At 43.5% G+C, this 15,029-nt stretch overlaps 1 protein-coding gene across 14 annotated transcripts in view; it reads left to right on the forward strand.

Moving 5' to 3' along the window:
* SYT7 (synaptotagmin 7) overlaps positions 1-14,770 on the forward strand; it is a 771,057-nt gene extending 756,287 nt beyond the window's left edge. For all 14 annotated transcript variants that reach the window (XM_077287911.1, XM_077287907.1, XM_077287912.1 and 11 more), the window contains 2 exons: positions 2,075-2,274; positions 13,199-14,770. In XM_077287911.1, the coding sequence (XP_077144026.1) occupies positions 2,075-2,274; positions 13,199-13,303 (305 nt within the window). In that variant the 3' untranslated portion in view covers positions 13,304-14,770. The remainder of the gene's footprint in view (positions 1-2,074; positions 2,275-13,198) is intronic.
* Positions 14,771-15,029: the final 259 nt, after the last annotated feature.

Raw genomic sequence — 15,029 nt, forward strand, 5'->3', positions numbered from 1 at the left:
AGCTTGTAAAATAAAGGGTTAAATCGCGGAAAAAATTGGTGTGGGCTCCTGCGCAATTTTCTCTGCCAGAGTGGTAAAGCCAGTGACTGAGGGCAGATATTAATAGCCTAGAGAGGGTCCATGGTTATTGGCCACCCCCTGGCTAAAAACATCTGCCCCCAGCCACCCCAGAAAAGGCACATCTGTAAGATGCGCCTATTCTGGCACTTGGCCACTCTCTTCCCACTCCTGTGTAGTGGTGGGATATGGGGTAATGAAGGGTTAATGTCACCTTGCTATTGTAAGGTGAGATTAAGCCAGATTAATAATGGAGAGGCGTCAATTCTGACACTTATCCATTTTTAATACAATAGTACGAAATGGTTAAGAAAACACACACACATTATTACAAAGTCCTTTAATGAAATAAAGACACAGGGTGTTGTAATATTTTATTAGACTCTTAATCCACCTGAAGACCCTTGTCACCTGAAACAAAGTTAAAAAAAAAACAACAATATTCCACTACTTCCATCGTTCTGTCCCACGTTCTAAATCCATCTGAAAGGGTTAACTAATTTTACAAGCAGGAGCCTGTTAATGCAGCCGCCCCTGCCTGTAAAAACCCGGGGAATGAATGGAAAGCAGGGTGACCTGTACTTACCTTGCGTTGCAGTGACGTGCCCTCTGCTGGATGTCCTCATAAACTGGAGCCTGGGAAAAGTTTCCACACTCGAGTTCATATGAGGACATCCAGCAGAGGGCGCCTCACCGCGACTCAAGGTAACTACAGGACATTCCCCTGCATTTCATTCATTCCCTGGGGTTTTACACACAGGAGCATAATTGCATTTGCAAAGCTCCTGGGTGTAAAATGATTTAACCCCTTCAGATGGATTTATTTTGTGGGACTTGACCTGAGCGACGGAAGGTATGAGATATTGTTGATTTTTTATTTTTCCTTTTTTACAGAACGAGGGTCTTCAGGTGGATTAAGAGTCTAATAAAATATTACAACACCCTGTGTCTTTATTTCATTAAAGGACTTTGTAATAATGTGTGTGTGTTTTCTTAACCATTTCGTACTATTGTATTAATAATGGATAAGTGTCATAATTGACGCCCCTCCATTATTAATCTGGCTTAATGTCACCTTACAATAGCAAGGTGACATTAACCCTTCATTACCCCATATCCCACCGCTACACGGGAGTGGGAAGAGAGTGGCCAAGTGCCAGAATAGGCGCATCTTACAGATGTGCCTTTTCTGGGGTGGCTGGGGGCAGATGTTTTTAGCCAGGGGGGGCCAATAACCATGGACCCTCTCTAGGCTATTAATATCTGCTGTCAGTCACTGGCTTTACCACTCTGGCGGAGAAAATTGCGCGGGAGCCCACGCCAATTCTTTCCGCGATTTAACCCTTTATTTTACAAGCTACAGTGCCAAAATTTTGCACATACACACTACTAACATTAGTAGTGTGGAATATGCAAAAAAAAAGGGATATGAGATGGTTTACTGTATGTAAACCATGTCTCATATCCTGTTGGGTTTGTGAAGGAGAAAGAAAAAGCCGGCAATTGAATTACCGGCTTTTCTATAGAACACGCTGCGTATTTCTCGCAAGTCACACTGCTGCTCCGTGTGTAATCTGTATTTTTCTCGCCCCATAGACTTTCATTGACATATTTTTTGCGCAATACGCTGACAAACGCAGCATGCTGCGATTTTCTACGGCCGTACAATACCGTATATTACGGATGCGTAATATACGGCTGATAGGAGCAGCCCCATAGAGATTCATTGGGCCGTGTGTAATGCTTATTTTGCAGACGTATTTTCTGCGCTCATACGTCCGTAAAACTCGCTAGTGTGACGCCGGCCTTATAGTTGCTGAAATTGGAAAGTAGTGAGTTGAGACATAAAAGGTCGCTCAGTTTTATTTTTTTTATATAGAGTTACTTCCCTTTATTTTTGTAATGGATACATTACCGTAATTAGTGGAGAACGTAGATCAGTGAAGGAAAATAAAAATGGAGGAAAACCATTTTGGTTTTTTAAGGTTACTGATTTTGTTATTTTTCTGTTTTACAGACCCTTATGTTAAAGTTTGGCTCATGTATAAGGATAAGAGGGTTGAGAAGAAAAAAACAGTGGTCATGAAGCGGTGTTTAAATCCTATCTTTAATGAATCTTTCATCTTTGATATACCCACTGAGAAACTTAGGGAAACAACGATCATCATAACGGTCATGGACAAAGACAAGCTTAGTCGTAATGATGTAATCGGCAAGGTAAGAAACATTGTTGTGCAAAAGTTTTAGGAAAGTGTGGAAAAATGCGCTATGTAAAAATGCTTAAAAAAAGAATATTTTTTTCCAATTAACATAATGCAATGTGAATGAACAAAAGAAAAATCTAAATAAAATCAAAACAAAAAGTATCAATTCTTCTCTATAAACTTGTACAGACTTTTTAAAGGAACTTGACAGGGAGGTTATTCCAAACATATTGTAGAACTAACCACAGATCTATGGTTGGAAGGTTGCGCGATCCTTCTATCTCCTCATATAATCCCAGACTGACTGGATGATATTGAGATCAGGGCTATGTGGGGACCATATCATCACTTACAGGACTCATTGTTTTTCTTTAAGTTGAAGATAGTTTTTAAAAGTGTTCTCCAAGAATCTGATAAAAAGTACCCATAAGGAAATTCAAATGGCAGGCAATCCTAGTCATGTGTCAGGAAAGACTGAATGAACACAGGTCCCGAGACCTGTGCCTCAACTGACAGAAGATCAGTATTGTAAGCACACATTAAGGTGGACTGCCGAAGAAAGGCTGCTCTGGTAGAAGAAATATATCTTCTACTAAGCTGGCTGTTCATGGAGGGCTGAGGCTGGAGAAGAAATCCTTTGGTCTCAGTCAACCGAGGAGACGATTTATTTCTTCTGATGTCACAGCTCTTCTCCTTGGCTCATGGAGGTATGTGTGTGTTTATGATACTAATCTTCTGTTAGTTAAGACACAGGTCTTGGGAGCTATGTTTTTTCATAATATGTGACTAGGATGGGCTGTTGTTTAAATTACATGATGTAAGCATTTTATTGCATTCTTGGAGAACCTCTTTAATGACATTGTTTTTATATTTGGGGTCATTGTCCTACTGCAGAATACGTTTGTAGCCAATTTGATGCCTCCCTGATGGCATTGTGTGATGGATAAGTAGACACCAAGAAATGGGCAATGTTGAGAACCGTGGATGCAGATGAAAGGCATATCCTGCTTACGTCCCTTTGAAGTTGGAAGATGTTCAGCAGGGCCATCAGTCCAGAAATGGCAGCAGTCAGTGGGGCCCAGCTACACCCATCTAGTGTTTGGAGAATATGGGCCAGAATTGGTCTTCATTGGAGAATTGTGGCCAAAATCCATACCATCGACATTGAAACCAGGAAAGAGACTCAAGTATACATGAAAACCTAGGTGCAGGGGTACAGAAAAATGGCAGCATATGCTCTGAACTAGACTCAAAATGTAAAATATGTGGCTGTTATGAAAGCAGTTTGCTCTTGGAAAGCCTGGAGAGTGGTCAAATAATGAGTATCTGCAGTAAAGCACGATGGAGGGTGTGACGACACAGCATTTAATCTTAATTATCCAGACATCTATTTTCAGTAAGTCTGAAAAGACTTCTATCTTTATGTTCACTCTTCTTGTAGGTTGAATTGATATTTGTAAGTTGATAAATGATTATTATTTACCTCTTTTATCAGCTCCTACAGTTGTTTGCACTGTTATCTTTGCAAAACAGGAATGCAGTGTCACTGAACAATGATATTTGCGGATATATTGATTACACATTATACCAGGCCATGCAATATGTTGACTTGCAAACATTGAAGGATAAACTAAATAATCAAACAATGCAATTTAATCTAATTACCCCTTCCTCCTGACCTGTGAATAATGGCTTGATGAACAGTTGTGAACTATAAAAAGGTGATGTGCCTCTGTAACAATATACATCCAGACATCCAAGAGACTTAGAGATTCAAATAACCAGAGACTCTTTACAAAACCACAGCCAGGGACACTCTACAGGATAGCTGCCAGATCATGGGCAATCACAAGGGACACAGATTCAACATTCTACAGGAAGCCAGCTTAGAGGACCACTGCCCCGGCTGAAAGAATATAGATCTGCTCCATTGACCACCACTGAACCCATGGATATGTTTGGGAAAGCCTGGCTTAAGACCCACCAGTCACAAGGCTCCATGGAGATCTTCGGAGCAGCCAGGTTGTGACCCTCCAGTCACCTGGCCTTGTACCTCAATGGACTGTCACCTTCCTAACCTTGTCGTTACCTCCTCTCTGTGCATGCCGCAGGTGGGGGTAGTCGGCTCTGGAAGCTCTGAAGTCACAGCTACTCTTATCCCGGCGAGTCAGCGGAAGGGTGAGACTCTGTAATTTTGCACCATTTTGGTATTTGCTGGGACTGTTCTATATGTTATTGTGTGTTGGTAGTTCAATAAATTATTGCAACACTGTTTTACCCTCACCCTGTGTTGTCTGAGTAGTATTTTGCCCACAGTAAAAGGAGAGCGGTGTTGTGAATTTACTTTTTGCTCCCTCTAGTGGTTACTAGTTTTTTGACTCTGGTTTTTCTGTCATTCCTTTTATCCGCACCTGGGTCGTTAGTTAGGGGTGTTGCTATATAAGCTCCCTGGACCTTCAGTTCAATGCCTGGCAACGTAGTTATCAGAGCTAGTCTGCTGTGCTCTTGTCTACTGATCCTGGTTCCAGTTATATCAGCTAAGTCTGCCTTTTGCTTTTTGTTTTGGTTTTGTATTTTTGTCCAGCTTGTTCCAAATCTATATCCTGACCTTTGCTGGAAGCTCTAGGGGGGCTGGTGTTCTCCCCCCGGACCGTTAGACGGTTCGGGGGTTCTTGAATTTCCAGTGTGGATTTTGATAGGGTTTTTGTTGACCATATAAGTTACCTTTCTTTATTCTGCTATCAGTAAGCGGGCCTCTCTGTGCTAAACCTGGTTCATTTCTGTGTTTGTCATTTCCTCTTACCTCACCGTCATTATTTGTGGGGGGCTTCTATCCAGCTTTGGGGTCCCCTTCTCTGGAGGCAAGAAAGGTCTTTGTTTTCCTCTACTAGGGGTAGCTAGATTCTCCGGCTGGCGCGTGTCATCTAGAATCAACGTAGGAATGATCCCCGGCTACTTCTAGTGTTGGCGTTAGGAGTAGATATATGGTCAACCCAGTTACCACTGCCCTATGAGCTGGATTTTTGTATTCTGCAGACTTCCACGTTCCTCTGAGACCCTCGCCATTGGGGTCATAACAGTTTGCCAGACCAGTATTAAATGTTTAATGCATTGCAGAAGAGGGATTATAAGAAAGAAGATTCTGAGTTGTTTTTTTTTTTCTTCTTCCCCTTTACCTCAGAGTGGCTATGCTTGCTGCAGACATGAATGTCCAGACCTTGATTACAAGTGTGGACCAGCTGGCTACTCGTGTGCAGGGCATACAAGACTATGTTATCAGAAATCCTAGGTCAGAACCTAAAATACCGATTCCTGAATTGTTTTCCGGAGACAGGTTTAAGTTTAGGAATTTCGTGAATAATTGTAAATTGTTTTTGTCCCTGAGACCCTGTTCATCTGGAGATTCTGCTCAGCAAGTAAAAATTGTTATTTCGTTCTTACGGGGCGACCCTCAGGATTGGGCTTTTTCGCTGGCGCCAGGAGATCCGGCATTGGCTGATCTTGATGCGTTTTTTCTGGCGCTCGGTTTACTTTATGAGGAACCCAATCTTGAGATTCAGGCAGAAAAGGCCTTGCTGGCTATGTCTCAGGGGCAGGACGAGGCTGAAGTGTATTGCCAAAAATTTCGGAAATGGTCCGTGCTGACACATTGGAACGAGTGTGCACTGGCCGCTAATTTTAGAAATGGCCTTTCTGAAGCCATTAAGAATGTTATGGTGGGTTTTCCCATTCCCACAGGTCTGAATGATACTATGGCACTGGCTATTCAAATTGACCGGCGGTTGCGGGAGCGCAAAACCGCAAATTCCCTCATGGTGTTGTCTGAACAGATACCTAATTCGGTGCAATGTGATAGAAAAACCGCAAATTCCCTCATGGTGTCGTCTGAACAGACACCTGATTTAATGCAATGTGATAGAATCCTGACTAGAAATGAGCGGAAAATTCATAGACGCCGGAATGGCTTGTGCTACTACTGTGGTGATTCTACACATGTTATCTCAGCATGCTCTAAATGTATAGCTAAGGTTGTTAGTCCTGTCATCGTTGGTAATTTGCAACCTAAATTTATTCTGTCTGTAACTTTGATTTGCTCACTGTCATCTTATCCTGTCATGGCGTTTGTAGATTCAGGTGCTGCCCTGAGTCTCATGGATCTCTCATTTGCTAAGCGCTGTGGTTTTACTCTTGAACCATTAGAAAATCCTATTCCTCTTAGGGGTATTGATGCTACACCATTGGCAGCAAATAAACCGCAGTATTGGACACAGGTTACCATGTGCATGACTCCTGAACACCGCGAGGTGATACGTTTCCTGGTTTTACATAAAATGCATGATTTGGTTGTTTTAGGCCTGCCATGGTTACAGACCCATAATCCAGTCCTGGACTGGAAGGCTATGTCAGTCTCAAGTTGGGGCTGTCGTGGTATTCATGGGGATTCCCTGCCTGTGTCTATTGCTTCTTCTACGCCTTCGGAAGTTCCGGAGTATTTGTCTGATTATCAGGATGTCTTCAGTGAGTCTGAGTCCAGTGCACTGCCTCCTCATAGGGACTGTGACTGTGCTATAGATTTGATCCCAGGCAGTAAATTTCCTAAGGGAAGACTGTTTAATCTGTCGGTACCTGAACATACCGCTATGCGTTCATATATCAAGGAGTCTCTGGAGAAAGGACATATTCGTCCGTCTTCTTCCCCTCTTGGTGCGGGATTCTTTTTTGTGGCAAAAAAGGACGGATCTTTGAGACCTTGTATTGATTATCGGCTTTTAAATAAGATCACTGTCAAATTTCAGTATCCTTTACCGCTGTTGTCTGACTTGTTTGCCCGGATTAAGGGTGCCAAGTGGTTCACCAAGATAGACCTTCGTGGTGCGTACAACCTTGTGCGCATTAAGCAAGGTGATGAATGGAAAACCGCATTCAATACGCCCGAAGGTCATTTTGAGTACTTGGTGATGCCTTTTGGGCTCTCCAATGCGCCTTCAGTTTTTCAGTCCTTTATGCATGACATTTTCCGGAAGTATCTGGATAAATTTTTGATTGTTTATCTGGATGATATTTTGGTTTTTTCTGATAATTGGGATTCGCATGTGGAGCAGGTCAGGTTGGTCTTTAAAATTTTGCGTGAAAATTCTTTGTTTGTCAAGGGCTCAAAGTGTCTCTTTGGTGTACAGAAGGTTCCCTTTTTGGGGTTCATTTTTTCCCCTTCTGCTGTGGAGATGGACCCAGTCAAGGTCCGAGCTATTCTTGATTGGACTCAGCCCTCGTCAGTTAAGAGTCTTCAGAAGTTCTTGGGCTTCGCTAACTTCTACCGTCGTTTTATCGCTAATTTTTCTAGCATTGTGAAACCTTTGACGGATATGACCAAGAAGGGCTCCGATGTAGCTAACTGGGCTCCTGCTGCCGTGGAGGCTTTCCAGGAGTTGAAACGCCGGTTTACTTCGGCGCCTGTTTTGTGCCAGCCTGACGTCTCACTTCCCTTTCAGGTTGAGGTGGATGCTTCAGAGATTGGGGCAGGGGCCGTTTTGTCGCAGAGAGGCCCTGGTTGCTCTGTTATGAAACCTTGTGCCTTTTTCTCTAGGAAGTTTTCGCCTGCCGAGCGAAATTATGATGTGGGCAATCGGGAGTTGTTGGCCATGAAATGGGCATTTGAGGAGTGGCGTCATTGGCTCGAGGGTGCTAAGCATCGTGTGGTGGTCTTGACTGATCACAAAAATCTGATGTATCTCGAGTCTGCTAAACGCCTTAATCCGAGACAGGCCCGCTGGTCATTGTTTTTCTCCCGCTTTGATTTTGTTGTCTCGTATTTACCAGGTTCAAAGAATGTGAAGGCCGATGCTCTTTCTAGGAGCTTTGTGCCTGATGCTCCTGGAGTCGCTGATCCTGTTGGTATTCTTAAAGATGGAGTTATCTTGTCAGCTATTTCTCCGGATCTGCGACGTGTGTTGCAGAGATTTCAGGCTGATAGGCCTGAGTCTTGTCCACCTGACAGACTGTTTGTCCCGGATAAGTGGACCAGCAGAGTCATTTCCGAGGTTCATTCCTCGGTGTTGGCAGGTCACCCGGGAATTTTTGGCACCAGAGATCTGGTGGCCAGGTCCTTTTGGTGGCCTTCCTTGTCAAGGGATGTGCGGTCATTTGTGCAGTCCTGTGGGACTTGTGCTCGAGCTAAGCCTTGCTGTTCTCGTGCCAGCGGTTTGCTCTTGCCCTTGCCTGTCCCGAAGAGACCTTGGACACATATCTCCATGGATTTCATTTCTGATCTTCCGCTATCTCAGGGCATGTCCGTTATCTGGGTGATATGTGATCGCTTCTCCAAGATGGTCCATTTGGTTCCTTTGCCTAAGCTGCCTTCCTCTTCCGATCTGGTTCCTGTGTTTTTCCAGAACGTGGTTCGTTTGCACGGCATCCCTGAGAATATTGTGTCAGACAGAGGATCCCAGTTCGTTTCCAGGTTCTGGCGATCCTTTTGTAGTAGGATGGGCATTGATTTGTCGTTTTCGTCTGCTTTCCATCCTCAGACTAATGGACAGACGGAGCGAACCAATCAGACTTTGGAGGCTTATTTGAGGTGTTTTGTCTCTGCTGATCAGGACGATTGGGTGACATTCTTGCCGTTGGCTGAGTTTGCCCTTAATAATCGGGCTAGTTCCGCCACCTTGGTTTCGCCTTTTTTCTGCAACTCTGGTTTCCATCCTCGCTTTTCTTCGGGTCATGTGGAGCCTTCTGACTGTCCTGGGGTGGATTCTGTGGTGGATAGGTTGCAGCAGATCTGGAATCATGTGGTGGACAACTTGAAGTTGTCACAGGAGAAGGCTCAGCGCTTTGCCAACCGCCGCCGCGGTGTGGGTCCCCGACTACGCGTTGGGGATTTGGTATGGCTTTCTTCCCGCTTTGTTCCTATGAAGGTCTCCTCTCCCAAATTTAAACCTCGTTTTATTGGGCCTTACAAGATATTGGAAATCCTTAATCCTGTATCTTTTCGTCTGGATCTTCCTGTGTCGTTTGCTATTCACAATGTATTTCATAGGTCCTTGTTGCGGCGGTACATTGTGCCTGTAGTTCCTTCTGCTGAGCCTCCTGCTCCGGTGTTGGTTGAGGGCGAGTTGGAGTACGTGGTAGAGAAGATCTTGGATTCTCGCCTCTCCAGGCGGAGGCTTCAGTACCTGGTCAAGTGGAAGGGCTATGGTCAGGAGGATAATTCCTGGGTGGTCGCCTCTGATGTTCATGCGGCCGATTTAGTTCGTGCCTTTCATGCCGCTCATCCTGATCGCCCTGGTGGTCGTGGTGAGGGTTCGGTGACCCCTCACTAAGGGGGGGGTACTGTTGTGAATTTGCTTTTTGCTCCCTCTAGTGGTTACTAGTTTTTTGACTCTGGTTTTTCTGTCATTCCTTTTATCCGCACCTGGGTCGTTAGTTAGGGGTGTTGCTATATAAGCTCCCTGGACCTTCAGTTCAATGCCTGGCAACGTAGTTATCAGAGCTAGTCTGCTGTGCTCTTGTCTACTGATCCTGGTTCCAGTTATATCAGCTAAGTCTGCCTTTTGCTTTTTGTTTTGGTTTTGTATTTTTGTCCAGCTTGTTCCAAATCTATATCCTGACCTTTGGTGGAAGCTCTAGGGGGGCTGGTGTTCTCCCCCCGGACCGTTAGACGGTTCGGGGGTTCTTGAATTTCCAGTGTGGATTTTGATAGGGTTTTTGTTGACCATATAAGTTACCTTTCTTTATTCTGCTATCAGTAAGCGGGCCTCTCTGTGCTAAACCTGGTTCATTTCTGTGTTTGTCATTTCCTCTTACCTCACCGTCATTATTTGTGGGGGGCTTCTATCCAGCTTTGGGGTCCCCTTCTCTGGAGGCAAGAAAGGTCTTTGTTTTCCTCTACTAGGGGTAGCTAGATTCTCCGGCTGGCGCGTGTCATCTAGAATCAACGTAGGAATGATCCCCGGCTACTTCTAGTGTTGGCGTTAGGAGTAGATATATGGTCAACCCAGTTACCACTGCCCTATGAGCTGGATTTTTGTATTCTGCAGACTTCCACGTTCCTCTGAGACCCTCGCCATTGGGGTCATAACAGAGCGGGCGTTCAGTGGGATGATCCCTGGTCCATGTGGTCTTGAGCCAGCAGACTAGAGCACCCACAGACTACCGTCTCTCCACAGAGGGTAATTGCAATTTTGGGGCTGCATTTAAGCAAATGAAGTTGGGAATTTAGTCAGGATTAATGAAATCCTCAATGCTGAGAAATACAAGCAGGTATTTATCCATCATGCAATACATCAGGGAATGGTCTGATTGGCTCCAAATTCTGTAGGTGGACCACAACCCCAAACATGCAGCCAATGTCTTTAAGAAATAACTTCAGCATAAAGAAGAACAAAGGAGTCATGGAACTGTTGATATGGCCCCACAGAGCCCAGATCCCAACATCATCGAATCTGTCTGGGATAACATGAAGAGAAAGAAAGATTAGAGAATAGATCTCCAAGATGTTTTGAACAAACCTCCCTGTTGAGTTCCTTCAAAAACTGTGTCCAAATGTACCTGGAATTGATGCTGTTTTGAAGGCAAAGGGTGTTAACACCAATTATTGATTTGAATTAGATTTCTCTTTTGTTCATTCACTTTGCCTTTCTTTTATTTGATAAAAATAAACTATCAACAGTATTTTTGAAAGTATTCATACTTTCCAGCATTTTTTCCATATCTGCCAAAATCGTTTGCAAAGTACTGTATGTTCACATTAGTATTGCTTAGCCCCCCAACAAAATATTTTAATTATTTTAATTTAATTGACATTTTTTGTGAAGTAGCTATTTTCATAGTAAAGGGTATTGGTTAATCACACAAAATAAACACTGTTGGGTAGGTTCACGCTAAAGGGGACGTCATGTCAGTGACTAAGGAGCAATAACCATGACAGCTCTAGCAGACACACTGTTTGTCACTCCCCAAGGCAGAAGTAGACGTCACTTACATCTTATGTTAAGTATTTTTGTACCCATTTTGATTATAAGTAATTGGACCAGAAGGATCTGGGCTTCAATATAAAATGTGTTTAAAGGATTTATATATGAGAGTGGGGGATTGTAAAGGAATACATGGCAAGGCAGTGATGGGATTTTCATTACACAATGACAGATGAGGTGGGCAACCGCAGCATTTTACTTGGATAGGGGAGAAGACAGGAGAGTTAATTGGATGCCAAATATGAGGGAGTTGTGAGCGGATTAAGAGAGACATTAGAAACTGTCTGTAGCTAACTGTTAAGAAGAAAAAGGCAGAAATTACAATGTGGTTTTGTCTTTCAGTTTTGTGGTAATAAAAAAGTAGTAAGGATTGTGAATAATTTATTAGAATATTTAACTTTTTATATCTGTAACTATCAGGGTGCTCTCTTGCTAATTATCAGATCTTGCTTGCCTGTTTTTTTGGCTCAACTCTATTAGGGCAGAGAAGTTTAGCTACAATGTCTACAGAAAATCCGAGGTAGTCTGAGACAGACCTCCCTCTCTCTCATTGGTGCAGGCTGACCCTCTCCAAATTGGCTGTTAAAGACATTGTTCATTACGTAGACAACTTCTTGTCATACCCCTCGCTTAGCCCCGATTAAAATAATAAAACTTATACTCACCTTCCGTGCTGGCGCCATTCCCACGTCATTCCGGCACTAGGGCTAACGTGCTGTTGCTGTGACACGTAATGCCGGCACCCATCAGCGCTGCCATCACTCTCCCTGCCTTTGGACAAATTGAACATGAAGAGGAAGTCTGAAGGTGGAGACAGTGACACCAGTGCTGATTGGGCGCGGGCGTCACGTGTCACAACACTGCCCCAGAGAGAGCGAGTGCCAACACTGCAGGACAATGCCTTTAAGTATAAGCACAAGTCTATCACAGTCATGGTCACCATGAAGTCAGTGCATTGAGGGAAGGTTTATACTACAGCAAGGGCAAGGTGAATATTCTTTCACAGGGATTCTCTAAGATAAATTTGGAAATCCAGGTTGTGCCAATATACATGCTGTCCTATCTCCTCTCTAGAATGGGCAGGAAGAAACCTTTCTTAGATCTACTGCATTACGTAATCCCAAGTAAATAATATTTTACAGGAATCATTTGGAATACGACCCCTGGGACACCCACCAATCCAGAAAACCGTGTCTCTTCTCAATGCAGCAGTGGCAACCATGTGCGCTGCAACTCCATTTATTGTTATGTGAGTGGTGAAGACCAGCCAAGCACAGCTATCTCCGGTGGTCCCATTTAGGCCACGTTCAAACGTTCAGTATTTGGTCAGTCTTTTACCTCAGTATTTGTAAGCCAAAACCGGTAGTGGAACAATCAGAGGAAAAGTATAATAGAAACACGTCACCACTTCTGTATTTATCACCCACTCCTGGTTTTAGCTTACAAATACTGAGGTAAAATACTGAACATGTGAATGTGGCCTAGGAGTGAAAGAAGCCGTAGTGTGCATGATAGACCACCGCTTCATTGAAATGGGGCTTGTCAGAGCCCTGGTTCTCAGGATCAGTGGGGTTCCCAGTGGTCGGATTACTAGCTATCAAGAAGCAATTCCCTATCCCATTTCAAACTTGAGAATACCTCTTTTAAAAACTTAATCAGTTCAAAACTTGATTTTTAAGTATTCTTGAAAGCCAGCCTGTGTATTCCACTATCGTTATATATTTAGAGGATTATTAACCAGTTGAGGAACTTCTGTCCCTTCACTTATCATTTTTAACAGGAATGTAGGGCAGAAGACCGTTTTGTGTTTTTAAAGCAGCATAAAAGCCCATGGAAGACTTGAGACATGCAATAGTCCTATTGCCAGCAGTAATCTCTTGGCCTGTGAGGGCTTCTAGTTTACTATGAGTTTGAAGATTTAAGATGGTCTTTCTGTATATTGTCTAACTAATAACATCCTGTCTGCAGATCTACCTATCTTGGAAGAGTGGTCCTGGAGAGGTGAAGCACTGGAAAGATATGATATCTCATCCAAGAACAGCTGTAGCACAATGGCACCAACTCAAGGCCTGAGCTTGTTTTTTTTCTGCATTCTGATCTCCTGCAGTCTTCGGTTACCTCCAACTAAACCAATGCATTGGCCACGCTCTTACTGTCTGCACAAACACAGCCTGCAGGATTGCATAAGGAATTGCCAGCTTGGGACTTTAGGTAACAGGATGCCCCTGGGCCACCTGTGCCATCTGCAGCTCCTCAACAAGGATTGTGCTCTAAAACTGTCCATATATTTGTTATACCAGACACAGCTGCGATTTTCCTTCTGGCTTCATATGGAGCGGCACTACTTCCCAACGCAGTGTTACAGAGACGCTGAGAAGGGCAGGACGGGAACCTCCCGTAGGGAACCTCTCTCTCTCTGGACGGCCAAGCCTGCAATCTTTCCATGGCTTCTACAAATACATGTTAGCCTCAAGAGCACTGTAGTGTGCATAAGGTGGTTAGCAATGTAACAACTCACTTTTTGTAGTGGTGCGAAGGTGCGATGAACCCTAGAATTATTTTCAGGGTTTGTTTTTCTTTATAGAAAGCAAAGATAAAGGCAATACCTGTGTTATTGCGTCTTAGACACCTCCCCATGTACCGTTTCATGGAACATGGAGGTAGAATTAGGGTGGATTCTGCTCCACAGGCTCTTTACTGTACGTGTGTGGTTGTCGGTGTCCAATGTGCGTACAGCAATGTGTGATTGTGCGTATGTTTGTACGTGTGGGTGTTCTGTTTCTCAAAGCTCACCCCTTTCCTTACCATCTTCCCTTTTCGCAGGCTGGGATGATGCTTTGGTGCACCTGCGCATCTTCGTACCGTGATTCTTTGTAGCTTAATTTGATCGTTGCCTCCTTTTTTTTTATTTTGAATTCAGTTTTTCACTAAATAGGTTATTTTTCAGAGTTTCGCAAACAAAAATATAAAAAAAAATTTTTTAAGAAAAAAAGTCACAGACATTGTTGAGTAGAAAGGAGAAATTGTGTTCCGAAGTTTTCATTGTTGTCTAGAAACCATTAATATTGGGTAGCCATGTTTTGCTGCCATTGAGGACCGCAGTGCATTGGTTTCAGCCCTCTATGGCAGCAGGAAATTTATTGTTTGAGCCAAAGAGGACGCAACCTTGTCATGAAACATGGAGCTCAGTATTCCCAGCCTCCTGGAAGGAAGGATGAGTCTCTGGCCCTGTCCCCTTCTCTCCTGGTGATTACGTGGTGTAACCTTTATGTATCAGGGTCCCCTTGCCTTTTGAGCATCACCAGCCATTTAGTCTTCCAGGATGAGGCCTTGGACTTCCAACAGGGCCTCTGATTCTACAGGCTCCAGAGTCCCATGTATAAAGTTAAAACTGAGTTGTAAGTATGACATACCGATTATGGTGTCTGTGTGAAAACAAGGGGAAAAAACCCATTGTACCCGTTAAAAGTGAATTCTTCTCACTAGTTTAATTGGATAAATCTGAACTAAGATGAAATAAAAGCTGTAAAATCTGAACACAAGTTATTAATGGTGTTGAGAATGGTGTTGGGCATGGGCATTCATAAATCACAATAGTAGTTGTTCATGTCTAGCCAACTGCTCCATAAATAGTACACAAATCATTGTAATTGTTTGGTATCAGACAAGCATTCAAAGAAATGTTGACCTTTTTGTCTCATTAGCTACTGGCCTAAATTGGCATAGTCCTTTCTGGTTAATGATAATAAGTAGCCCTGTTGTACTTTAGATTCCATTATGCACGCTCATACTGCAAGGT

Source organism: Ranitomeya variabilis, chromosome 2 (assembly GCF_051348905.1).
Source record: "Ranitomeya variabilis isolate aRanVar5 chromosome 2, aRanVar5.hap1, whole genome shotgun sequence".
Taxonomy (NCBI): domain Eukaryota; kingdom Metazoa; phylum Chordata; class Amphibia; order Anura; family Dendrobatidae; genus Ranitomeya; species Ranitomeya variabilis.